The 12,028-nt window shown below is 55.9% G+C and overlaps 1 protein-coding gene across 1 annotated transcript in view; it reads left to right on the top strand.

Moving 5' to 3' along the window:
• Nucleotides 1–443: 443 nt before the first annotated feature.
• Nucleotides 444–12,028, top strand: part of NTSR1 (neurotensin receptor 1) — a 54,516-nt gene continuing 42,931 nt past the window's right edge. Inside the window, exon 1 of the mRNA XM_010365207.2 lies at nt 444–1,510. Coding sequence (XP_010363509.2) covers nt 797–1,510 — 714 coding nt within the window. The 5' untranslated portion in view covers nt 444–796. The remainder of the gene's footprint in view (nt 1,511–12,028) is intronic.

Genomic DNA, 12,028 nt, shown 5'->3' with positions numbered 1-12,028 from the left:
ACCCTCACCCCCACTGAGCGAGCCCAGGGTTGGGGGAGGTGCATAGTTCCCTTACTAGCCGGAGCGAGAAATTGCGGAGAACAGGGAAAAGGGTGGCAAGAAGGGCCCGGTGCACGATACCCGCCGCACCCGCCCGGAATCCTGGTTCCCTGGAGCGCTCAACCCAGCCCGCCCTGCCCCGGGGAGCGGGAGGGGGCGACCCGCCAGGCTGCACCCGGGTGGGGCGGGGACGACAGCGGGGGCTGCCTCCCTCCTCCGCCGCCAACTGCTGGGCGCGCAGCGCGGCCGCCGGCTCCGTGGAGACGCGCAGAGCCGGGAGGGCGCGGGCGCGGCGGGAAGTGTGCGGGGCTAGGGTGCGCGGAGAGCGCGCGGGAGGAGATTCGGAGCGAGGGAGGGGAGCGCGCCGGGGCAGCCGAGCGTGCATTCCTCCCGGCGCCACAAGCTCGCCCCGCGCAGCCCGAGCCAGCCTGGGCGCTGTCCTCGGGAGCCTGGGGGAACCGCGCGATTTGGAGATCGGAGGCACCCGGAACCCGTGGCAAGCGCCGAGCCCAGAGACAGCCCGAGGAACTGCGGAGTCTGGAGCCAGGAGCTGGGAGTCCGGAGGAGCGCGGAGCCCGGAGCTCAGGGCGACGCGTCTGGGTCTGGCGCTTCCCGGCTGGACGGCGCGCCCGCTGGTCTTCGCCACGCGCCCTCCTCTGAGCTCCCGTTCATCGGTCCCCGACCGAGACGTGCCCACTCCTGCCCGGACTTCCAGCCCCGGAGGCACCGGACAGAGCCGCGGACCCCAGCGCCCACCATGCGCCTCAACAGCTCCGCTCCGGGAACCCCGGGCACGCCGGCCGCCAACCCCTTCCAGCGGGCGCAGGCAGGACTGGAGGCGGGGCTGCTAGCCCCGGGATTCAGCAACGCTTCGGGCAACGCGTCGGAGCGCGCCCTGGCGGCACCCAGCAGCGAGCTGGACGTGAACACCGACATCTACTCCAAGGTGCTGGTGACCGCCGTGTACCTGGCGCTCTTCATGGTGGGCACCGTGGGCAACACGGTGACGGCGTTCACGCTGGCGCGGAAGAAGTCGCTGCAGAGTCTGCAGAGCACGGTGCATTACCACCTGGGCAGCCTGGCGCTGTCCGACCTGCTCACCCTGCTGCTGGCCATGCCGGTGGAGCTGTACAACTTCATCTGGGTGCACCACCCCTGGGCCTTCGGCGACGCCGGCTGCCGCGGCTACTACTTCTTGCGCGACGCCTGCACCTACGCCACGGCCCTCAACGTGGCCAGCCTGAGTGTGGAGCGCTACCTGGCCATCTGCCACCCCTTCAAGGCCAAGACCCTCATGTCCCGAAGCCGCACCAAGAAGTTCATCAGCGCCATCTGGCTCGCCTCGGCCCTGCTGGCGGTGCCCATGCTGTTCACCATGGGCGAGCAGAACCGCAGCGCCGACGGCCAGCACGCCGGCGGCCTGGTGTGCACCCCCACCATCCACACCGCCACCGTCAAAGTCGTCATACAGGTGAGCCTCAGTAACCAGCCCGGGGCTCCCCTCTCCTTCACCCCAAAAGCAGTGCCAGTGGTGTGCCTTCTGGGTAGGGAGTGGGAGAGATGTCACAGAGACGGTCTACTCCTGTGAGGCTGGGAAGGCGGTTGGGGCAGCTTGGGGGCAGCTCCGGAGTTGCCAGGCTCAGCCCCTATCTTCTCCCCTCCTGTTGAGGGGATGGAGCCCCTGCCTGTGACCTCCCTGGTGTTGGTGGCTGGGCCTCGGACGTCTGCGAATTCCTTAAGTTCTAATGGAAACATGTGCGCTGGCACCTGCGTCTCCAGAGGAAGAGGTCCCTTTCATCAGCTTCTCAAAAGGCTTTGTGCCCCCAACAGGTGACGTTCCTCTCCTCTGCAGAGAAGCCCCCAGAATGACTCTGCCAGTGCCTCCCGGCTGCCTGCCCTGACCCAAACTGGGGAGTCAGAGCAGAACCTGATGCCATCTTCGGCCAGTTCCTAGTTTAGCCTCAGCTTTCCCATCTGTATGAGGGGGTAGTCGTAGCTTTGACCTCAGAAGGTAGAGCATTTGAGAGAGAACGCGTGGGAAGTGTTTGCGTAGAAGCGCTCGCAGGTACTATTACTGCTGGATGGTGGGGACGATGTTTCTGCCGGGAAGGTTGTGAGGCTCTGCGTGTGGCGGTGGTGTTGTGGTGAGGTGCGTAAAACTGGAGCCGAGTGACCAAGGGCCCCCCAAGGGTCTGAGCAAAGCGCCGTGGGAATGCAAGTGGGAAGCCCCCTGGGAATCAGTTTGGCTGAGGTTGGTGGCTGGAGGGGAGGACTGATCCAACCAAAGTCCCGAGCCGGAGGTTGGTGTCCAGGGAGGAAGTCAGGGCTGGTCGGGTACTTTGAATGGCATCTTGGACATGAGCAGCCTCAGAGGTGTGGGGTTTCTTCCATTTCTGGTGGGCTAAGGAAGCCAGAGGGTGAAGGATCCAGGCAGAATCGCCCACCTCTGCCCAGCTTGAGGGGCTGGGGTGGCTGGCTGTCCCCCTGGCTCCCCACACACCAGCATTGGCAGCCTCCCAGCTAAGCTTCTGTAGTTGCCTGGGCAGCCTGCATATGCCAGTGTGCCCGGTGGGGGTGGGGGCAGCAGTGCCAGGCAGGGCGTCACCTGGGCCCTAACTGACCCTCCACTGGCCACCACCCAGGTGGGCTGGGGGGTAGGGGGTAGAACTGAGCTCCCAGTCTCCCCAGCTGCACGTAGAACTGGTGGCTGCAGGTGTCTCCTTTCGGGGAGGCCCCTCCCACAGACACTGGTAGCAGGCAATGAGTCAGGGCTGCTTTGCCTCTGCCGCAAGAGTCCCTGCCCTCACCAGAGGCAGAAGTCGGCACGGACCGTGGGGTACACGCAGTGATAAGTGACCTCTCGCTCCCTTTGAGGCTTCGTCTGCTCTCCCCAAGCTCCTGCCTTTGATTGGCATTGGCCAGGGGGAACCTCCCCCCAGTCGGCGTGGAGGGGCCCCAGGGGGACAGCCGCTCAATCCTTCGGAAGGTGAGCAGTGGAGGGGTCAGTGCTGTCACTGCCCACCCAGGAGGTGTCCCCGCTCAGACCCCCAATCCTCCCGCTCCCCTGGCAAAAGGCCAGGAGCTCACCAGCCTCCTGCAATCCTCGAAAACAAACAGCCAAAAAACACAGGGGCGTGACGACAGCTCGGCTCCGCCCCCGAGAAAGTGTCCTCCCCGGCGTGCGTGGGCGCTCTGCTGGGTACTTGGGATTGGGCACCTGTGGGGCATCACTTTGCCTCCCCAGGCACCATCTGCCCAGCCTTGTTGCCTCGAGGCTGCGAGGCAGATTTGGCCAAGTCATGCTGCGGCCAGCCACAGGCACTCGTCCACTCACAGAGGCCTGTGACACTTCAATCCTGGGACAGCGGCCCCACGCCCTGCAGACGCCATGCTGGCCGAGCGTTGCTGAATGCCCCTGGCGTCCTCCACACCCTTGGAGAACATAGTTTCCACTTTTCTTTAAAGGGCTCAGCTGCGTGCCTGGGAGCGGCTGGTTACAAGGGTGCTCCTCCATCCGATGCTGGCGGCCTGGGGCTTTCCAGGGCCCTGATGCCGGCTGCTCCGTGTGCTCGAAAAGAACATTCCTTGTAGGAGAGGCCTTGGCTTCCCTCGACCCCTGCTCTGCCATTTGCCGTTTTACTAGAGGTTTCCCTAGAATTAGGGGGTTTATGATCCCCCCGTGGGCTTCTGGGCCACTGGCAGATCTGGGTGAACATTCAGTTTTCAAACGATGATGTCTGACTGAAGAGGGGCTGGATACCCTCAGCTAAGTGTCTTCCTCTCAGTGACCACGTTTGGAAGTGTTGGGGCAGTAGCCAATCAAATGGCCCCTCTTTCCAAAACAGAGGTCCTTTCCTGCCCCAGGGGCCCCTACGAAATTTTGGCCTGGGCACTTGCAAACAGAAATTGTGTTTAGAAATAAGGTGGTTTGGTGATAACACTTTGAAGCAACTTACGGTAATCCTCCCTGAAGCCAGCTGGGCATTTTCCTAGTGTGTAGCTGGGGCTGGCAGTTGATGGTGGAGTGGGCAGGGCTCTCAGGCCAGCAGACAGGACCTGGTGCCCAGGACCCTCCCAAAGGCCCCAGACCTGGCCCCAGTGCCAGCAGTGTGACTGGGAGAAGGTGCTGGGGGCTCAGGGACTTACGGGTGCTCCTGGGTTCCCCTGGACATCCTACCCCTCCTCTAGCCCACCCACATACGTGGCCCCACACAGGCAGATGGCCCTTGCTTCTTGGATGGTCCCCCATGGCACAGGTCCAACCTCCAGCTTTCACCTCAGCTGTGACAAGGTCCCGGTGGCACAGGCTCTGTGTGTCAGGGCTCAGGGCTGATGGCCCAGATGATGGGTCATCAGAGTCCCATGCTTATCCATCCGTGGTGTGTATACCGAACATATGCACACATGTGTGTATCCAGGGACCCATGGTGGCAGGGGCCTGGGACCTCAGGTATCCGATTCAAATCAGATGAGGTGGCTGCAGCCTTTGAAAGTTTTAGAGATCCGCCCCTGACCATGGCCCCAAAAGAAAGCAAACCCTCTCAGCCTCACAGGCATGAGTCCATTAGATCCTTCTGAGGGGCCGTGAGGACTCCTTTCATCACTGCCATTTTCTGCACCAAGGGAGTCCTGTTCCTGCAGGCTCAGCCTCCCTGCCTCCTCCTTCATTTTCTCTGCAAGCCTTCTTCATATTGAGTACAAACAGCAGTGCTCTTTGCTGGGTTAGATCCCAACTCAGAGGGCACCTGCTCCCTCCCAGGGGTAGACAGGGGCCTCGATTCATGCAGGAGGAGCTGGTGTCCTACAACCCCTGATCCAGAGGCATCCAGGAACAGACAGATCGCAGGGCGACTTGGCGAACACCCCGGCTGTTCACGGCTGGCAGAATTCCAGGAAAGGAGAGGCAGCTGAGACAGGGAAGGAGACGGGTTCCAGTGAAATCCGGCCATGGATTATTTCAGGGCTCCTGTCCCGTGCCCCAGGCTGTGCCCAGCAACCTCCACAGGCAGCATCCTCATTCTTAGGAAGGATACAGAGGTGTTTAGAGTGTGGAGTCTGCAACTTATTCTCAAATCGTTCAGAAAAAAAGGTGTGGCCAAATGGAAGGAGAGCAAGCAGACAGTGAATCAAGGGAGGAGACTGCTCGTGGGCCACGCGGCACTGGGCTGCAGACCTGCCACAGGCAGCCGAGCGTCCTGCGTATTCTTCCTGCAACTGTTCAGCAGTGGGAACTATTTCAAGTTAGAAAGTTGCAGAAGGCCGGGCGCAGTGGCTCACACCTGTCATCACAGTACTTTGGGAGGCCAAGGTGGGTGGATCACCTGAGGTTAGGAGTTCAAGACTAGCCTGGCCAACATAGGGGAACCCCATCTCTACTAAAAATACAAAAATTAGCCGGGCATGGTGAAGGATGCCTGTAATCCCAGCTCCTTGGGAGGCTGAGTCATGAGAATCGCTTGAGCTTGGGAGGCAGAGGTTGTAGTGAGCCAAGATCACACCACCACATTCCAGCCTGGGTGATAAGAGGGAAAATCCGTCTCAAAAAAAAAAAAAGTTACAGAAGAAGGAGTTCTTCAAGGGGTCCTTAGAACAGCCTGCCCCACTCTGACCTCCCCTGGGGACAGGAAGGGGACCCACAACATGCAGCTCTGGGCGGCTCTGGCTCCGGCTGTGGCAGCCACAGTGTCCTCACCTGCAGCGCAGGGCTTCGAGTGCTGTTGGTGTGAGGCCAAGAGTCACACTCTTCCTCCAGTCTGAAAAGCCCATGACCCTTTAGAGGAAAGGAGTGGAGCATTTTTCCTGCCTTTTCTATTCAAACGGTACTTTAGAATAACCCAAGAAGGAGGTAAAGGGCAGAGTCTCAGCACAGAAATGTTCACCAATAAGTGAAGAAGGAGCAGGAGTGTCAGAATCCCACTCATCAGGTGCAATCCTGATCAAACGATGGATGCAGGCATGGATTCTTGGCAGCTGCTGGTGTCACGAAGGGGAGAGAGTTAGGTGTGAGGTGAGCCCTGGTGTGCACATAGCCCATGGTATCCTTGCAGCAAAGCCATTGAATCTGAATCTGATGGAGCCCCTGATGCCACTGCCAACACACAGGACACACCAGGGACAGAGGAACAGGGACAAATGCACCATTAGGATGCAGCCAGCAAAACCCAGACCACAAGAAACACCTCCGGACAAACAACTCATTCTGTCCTACAAATAAACAGGGAATCGGAGACGGTGGCCTGGATTCTTGGCGAAGACTCGGACAAGTCAACCTGTCGCAGAATGCTGGCACCAAAGCTGATCATTCTTCATGCCAAGAAACAGCGAAAAAAGCCTGGGTAGTTGAATAGCTACAAATTCTTGCTGTCCAGAGCTGTTATGGGTGTGGTTTTCAAAATGGTCCTGATCTCTTAGAGGTACATATGGAAGTGTTTACAGACAAAATGATACAATGTCTCAGAGTTACTGAAGCATGATCTGGAGGAAGGGACTGTAGGATGGCAACAGAAGAGACAAGATTGGTCTTAAGTCTATAATCGTGGAAAGTGGGTGTTGATGACATTCTTGGTGTATGTTTACAAAATTTAGTAATTACAAGTTTTCAAAAGGTTAAGGTGCTATATGTTGGAAATAAAGAATTTGGCATGTGAAATCAGACGTTCAGATGGTGACTCGGAGGCTGTGGGGGGTGAGAGGGCAGGACAGGACGGGGAGGTGACCTTGGCCTTGTTCCAGGCACCAGACCTGCCTGTTGGAGCCAGGTGGGAGACGGCAGGGAGAGGACCTGCAGACATGCAGGTCCATGTCTCTACCCTGTAACCCCATTTCCCAGATTAAGCGGAGGGCAGAACCACCTGTGTGTATCACGTGGCTGGAGAGACAGGGCCTGGAGGTGCTCTCAGCCGGGGAGGCCTAGTCTGACCCTGTAGTGCTCCCCATGGGGACAACGGTCAGGCTTTTGAGTGAGATGGGTAAGGGTGGGAGTGTGAGGGTCCCAGAGCTGGCCATGGCTGGCTCTGACTGGGCTTGGAGTCCTCAAGAGTGACTTGGCCCAGAACCAAGTTCAGGCTCACCTGTTCATGGCTCTGCACTGGGACCCGGGGTCAGCTCTCCCAGGCTGTCCTATACTTGGACTGACAGTATTCTGAGGACATTCAACTCCAAGGATAAGTGGGGTCATGGGGCTGTGCCTGCGGTTCTGTGGGTGCTGAGGGCAGCAAGGGGGTATGGCCACCCTGTGCTTGCCAAGAACCACTGCAAGCCACCCCACAGGCGAGGCAGGGCCTCGGGCAGCAGCCCAGGGATCTCCAGGTCTGTTCTCAGGGGCACCAGGGCTCCCAGCTGGTAACATCTGATGATGGGCAGAGAGGGCCCTGAGTTGAGCAGGGCCCGAGAGGGCATCCGGCCTGTGCACAAACCAGAGGCTGCCTTTGTTTTTCTCAATCACAGAAATAAATTCCCAAGTGGTGATCTAGTAGTTTGTATTAAGAGGAGAAAAAAAGCTTTTCTTTATTTTTGAATCATGGTGAAACACACATCACTTAAAACGTGCTGTTGTACCCTCTGTAAGGTCGCAGTTGAGCGGCGTGGAGCACGTTCACATTGCTAAGCAACCGTCACTGCCATCCACCTCCAGAACCTTCTGTCTCCCCAGACTGAAACTCTGTCCCCATTAAACCCTGACCCCCAACGCCTGGTAACCTCTTGTCTGCTTTCTGGCTTGGTGAGGTGGGCGAGTCAGACTGGCAGAATTTCAGGCCTCCCCTGGGTCTTCTTTAAAATGCAGGTTCAAGAAGGCGCACTTTATGCTGAAAGACGCCAGACTCCAAGGCCCTGGGTGATTCCAAGCACTTGAGGTTTTGGAAAAGGCTGAGCCGTTGGGACAGGAGGAAGGTCAGAGGAGGGATGGGGTGGCCGTGGGGGCGCTGGGAACTCTGGGGTGATGGAAATGTTCTGTATCTTGGTTGTGGTTCAAAGCTTGTGGTTTCAGCGTGTGTCAGTCCTGCCTCCGTGAGTCTGTGTTGGTTGTGGTTCAAAGCTCATGGAGCTGTAGGCTGAGGGGTGGATTTCAGCGTGTGTTAGTCCTGCCTCCGTGAGTCTGTGAAAAACAACAGCAGCAGAGAGTGGCCAAGCTGCCGTCCGCTCAAGGCTGTTTCGGGTGGCCAGGTCCTCCCTCCTGCCGGCCTGTGTGCACTCAAGATCCTCCTCCTCTGCACGGCCACGAAGGGCTGTGGGGACACGAGCCCCCCACCCCACAGCCCCTCGTGCCCTGACCAGGCTGCTGCCTGCACTATGCTAGCTCTGCAAGGCGGGCACAGAGGGGAATAGAGATCCTGGTTCTTGGCACTTGGAGGGATGGTGTTCCTGAGGTCACAGCCACGGGGTCTGCCTGCCCCAGAGACCCCCTCTGTTCCCCAGCCACACCCTGGAGTTTGACCTTACCACCGCCAGTGAAGGTGCAGTCGCCGAGGGGATGGCCCCATCCACGTGGCATCCCAAGGGGAGTGCACAACTCCAGAGAGGGACCACCGGGCTCTGCAGCGTCAGTGAAGAAACTGAGGCCCAGAGAGGGGCAAGGCGCCTGCCCCACCCCTGTTCCTACTGCTCTTCCCAAAAGCATCGCCAGTGGGCCACCACCCACTCCAGGAGGCCAAGGAGAGAGCCCTGGGTCTGGAGTGCCACATGGACCTGGTATAGGTTGGAGAGGGGAGGTGCCCAGCGTGCTGACCCACCCGAAGCCACCCACACCTGCTTTGGGACTTTACATCCCTGTGCACCTGTGGGGGCTGCGTCCTGCATATCCAAGGCTGGCTCCTGAAGGCAGGCAGGGGAGCGAGAAGGAGATCAGGAGAATGCTTCCCGAGAATCGGTGGTTTTGGGTTGTGCCCAGTGGCTCGGAATAGTTGGCTTGCTAGAACCCAGGTTCAAATCCCAGCTTCATCGCTGGCCAGCAGCATGACTCTGAGCAAGTGGTGTGACCATCTGTGCCTCTGTTTCCCCATCAGCCAACTGGAGGTGGCAACTGCCCTGCGGTCTCATGAGTTAATGACATAAAACGCTAGAAACTGTGCCTAGGGCGGAAGAAGGACTCAATTACCCACGCATACTATTTGTGTTCTCCCCTGAACAGCAGCAGAAATGCAGCAGCCCTCGGGAGAGCCGGGAGCCTCCCCAGGCAGGAGGAATTCTCTTCTGAGCATCTGGGCTAACATCTTTCCTTCCTTCCTTCATTCACTCATCATTCATTCACTGAACACCTACTACATTCCAGGATGGGTGTATAGTGGCCCCCCAAAAATGGCAAAAAGTTCTGGCCCCCTGAATTCATGTCCCACCAGAGAAGATAGAAAATAAGCAAAATAAATAGGCACGATACATGACTGGCAGAGAGTAACAAGAGCTGCAGAGAAAACCACATGGGGGGAGCGTGGGGGTGCAGGCAGGTCAGGAACGCCTCATGCAGACCCTGCAGGAGCACTCTGGTGGGCATCGGGGAAGATGCCAATAGGGGAACAGCAGGTGCAAAGACCCCAGGGCAGGCACGTGCTGTGTGTGCTGGAGAAACAGGGCTCGCCTGGCTGCCAGAGCAGAGTGAGCAGAGGGCCCTGTGAGAAGCCACCGGCAGATCCCGCCGGGCCTCATAGACCTGGCTGCAGCTTTTATTCTAGAAGCAGTGAGTGGGCGTGGGAGATTCTGAGCAGAGCCGCCACGCAACTTACATATTAAAGGGACAGTTCCGAGTGCTTTGTTGAGAATGCATTTAGGGGTCAGGAGAGTGATTGCGAAGCTGCTGCCAGGTGTCTTGGGAGTGACCAAGGTGACCTAGGCCAGGGTGGGGATGGAGAAGGTGGTGGAGGGGGTAGGATACCAGATACGTGCTTTTCTTTGTTCCTACTTCATTTTTCAACTGACATGCAATAAGATTCCCTTCTGTGCTTGTTCGCACCTACGAGCTTCGATAAACGCAGCCCTGTATCCCCACTTCAGAAGACAGACCAGCCCCAGCCCCCACACCCTGTGGCCCACCTACCCCGATGTCAGCCCCTCCACCCACTGGTCTGCTCTCCTTCCCCACAGCTTTGCCTTTTCTGGGATGTCGCATGAGTGGAGCCAGCTGGGCCGTGGCCTCTCGAGCAGGCCTTCCTCCTTCACTCTATCCTCTGAGCTGTTGCCTGCATCCACCAGGCATTCCTTTTTATTGTGGAGTCAGATCCATTGTGTGGATAGACCACGTTTTGTTGATGCATTTGCCCACCGAAAGACTTTTGAATTGTTTCTAGGTTTGGGTGATTATGAATAAAGTAGCTACAAATATTCACATATGATGAATTTTGTGTAAATATACATTTTCATTTCTCATGAGTAAATACATTGGTTTCAGATTGCTGGGTCATACAGAAAGTGTATATTTGCCAGCATTTCCAAAGCGATGCACTGTTTTGAACGTCCCTAACCCTAGCCCTAACCCACAAGAAAGCACCGGTCACTCTGCATCCTGGCTGGGTCTTGGTCTTGCCTCACTGCTCTGGCTATGACTTCCAGTATGATGGTGAATAGGAGTGATGAGAGTAGACATCCTTGCCTTGCTTCCAATCTTTTTTTTTTTCTTCCGAATCAGGATCTTACTCTGTCACCCAGGCTGGAGTGCAATGGTGCAATCTCAGCTCACTGCAACCTCCACCTCCCGGGCACAAGAGATTCTCCTGCCTCAGCCTCCTGAGTAGTTGGGATTACAGGCACATGCCACCACACCCGGGTAATTTTTTGTATTTTTTATGGAGATGGGGTCTCACCATATTGCCCAGGCTGGTCTCAAACCCCTGGATTCAAGAGATCTTCCTGCCTTGGTCTCCCAAAGCATTAAGATTATAGCTGTGAGCCACCAACCCACCCTGCTCCCAATCTTAGGGGTAAAGTTTTCAGTCTTTCTAATTAAGTGTGAAGTTTTTACTTTTTAGTTTTTTGTCAGTGTTTTTTGTTTTGTTTTGTTTTGTTTTCATTTACCCATTCTAATAGGTGTGTATCTTCTTGTGGTTTTAATTTGCATTTCTTTAGTGACTAATGATGTTAAGCATCTTTTCTTATGTTTAAGTGACATTTACATATCTTCTTTGGTAAAATGCCTGTTCTAATTGTTTGCTATTTAAGAAATTGGGTTGTTTTCATATGGTTTAGTTTTGAGAGTTTTAAAAAGACATTCTGCATATGAGACCTTTATCAGATATGTGATTTGCAAATATTTTCTCCCATGTAGCTTTTCTTTGCATTTGCCTAACATTGTATTTCACACGGCAAAGAGGTGCAATTTTGATAAAGTCCAACATATCATAAATTTTATGGATCACTCTTTTGGTGTGGTGTCTAAGAATTCAATGCCTAGCCCAAGGCCACAAGGATTTTCTTCTGTATTATCTTCTAGAAGTTTTATAGTTTTATATTTATGTTTATCAGCTATTTTGAGTTCATTTTTCTGTAAGGTGTGAGGTATAGGTCCTCTTTTGCATATGAATATGCAAATGTGCCAGCATCCGATAACACGATGACAGCTTTCTCCATGGAAGCTTCTTTGTGCCTTGGTCAAGATAAGTAAGCTGACCACATCTATGGGGTCGACATCTACTTTCTCTTTATTATTATTGTTTTTTTTTTTTTTTTTTTTTTTGAGACTGAGTCTTGGTTTATTGCCCAGGCTAGAATGCAGTGGTATGATCTCACCTCACTGCAACCTCCGCCTCCCGGGTTCAAGCTATTCTAGTGCCTCAGCCTCATGAGTAGCTGGGATTACAGGCAGGTGCCACCACACCCAGCTAATTGTTGTATTTTTAGTAGAGATGGGATTTCACCATGTTGGCCAGGCTGGTCTCAAACTCCTGACCTCAAGTGATCTGCCCCTCGGCCTCCCAAAGTGCTAGGATGACAGGCATGAGCCACCGTGCCCGGCCTATACCCACTTTCATCTGTTCTTTTAATCTGTGTATCCCTAGCATCTCGA

Source organism: Rhinopithecus roxellana, chromosome 13 (assembly GCF_007565055.1).
Source record: "Rhinopithecus roxellana isolate Shanxi Qingling chromosome 13, ASM756505v1, whole genome shotgun sequence".
NCBI classification, from domain to species: Eukaryota; Metazoa; Chordata; class Mammalia; order Primates; family Cercopithecidae; genus Rhinopithecus; species Rhinopithecus roxellana.
Note: the sequence above shows the minus strand (reverse complement) of the source record. Positions and strands in the feature narration are given on the sequence as shown.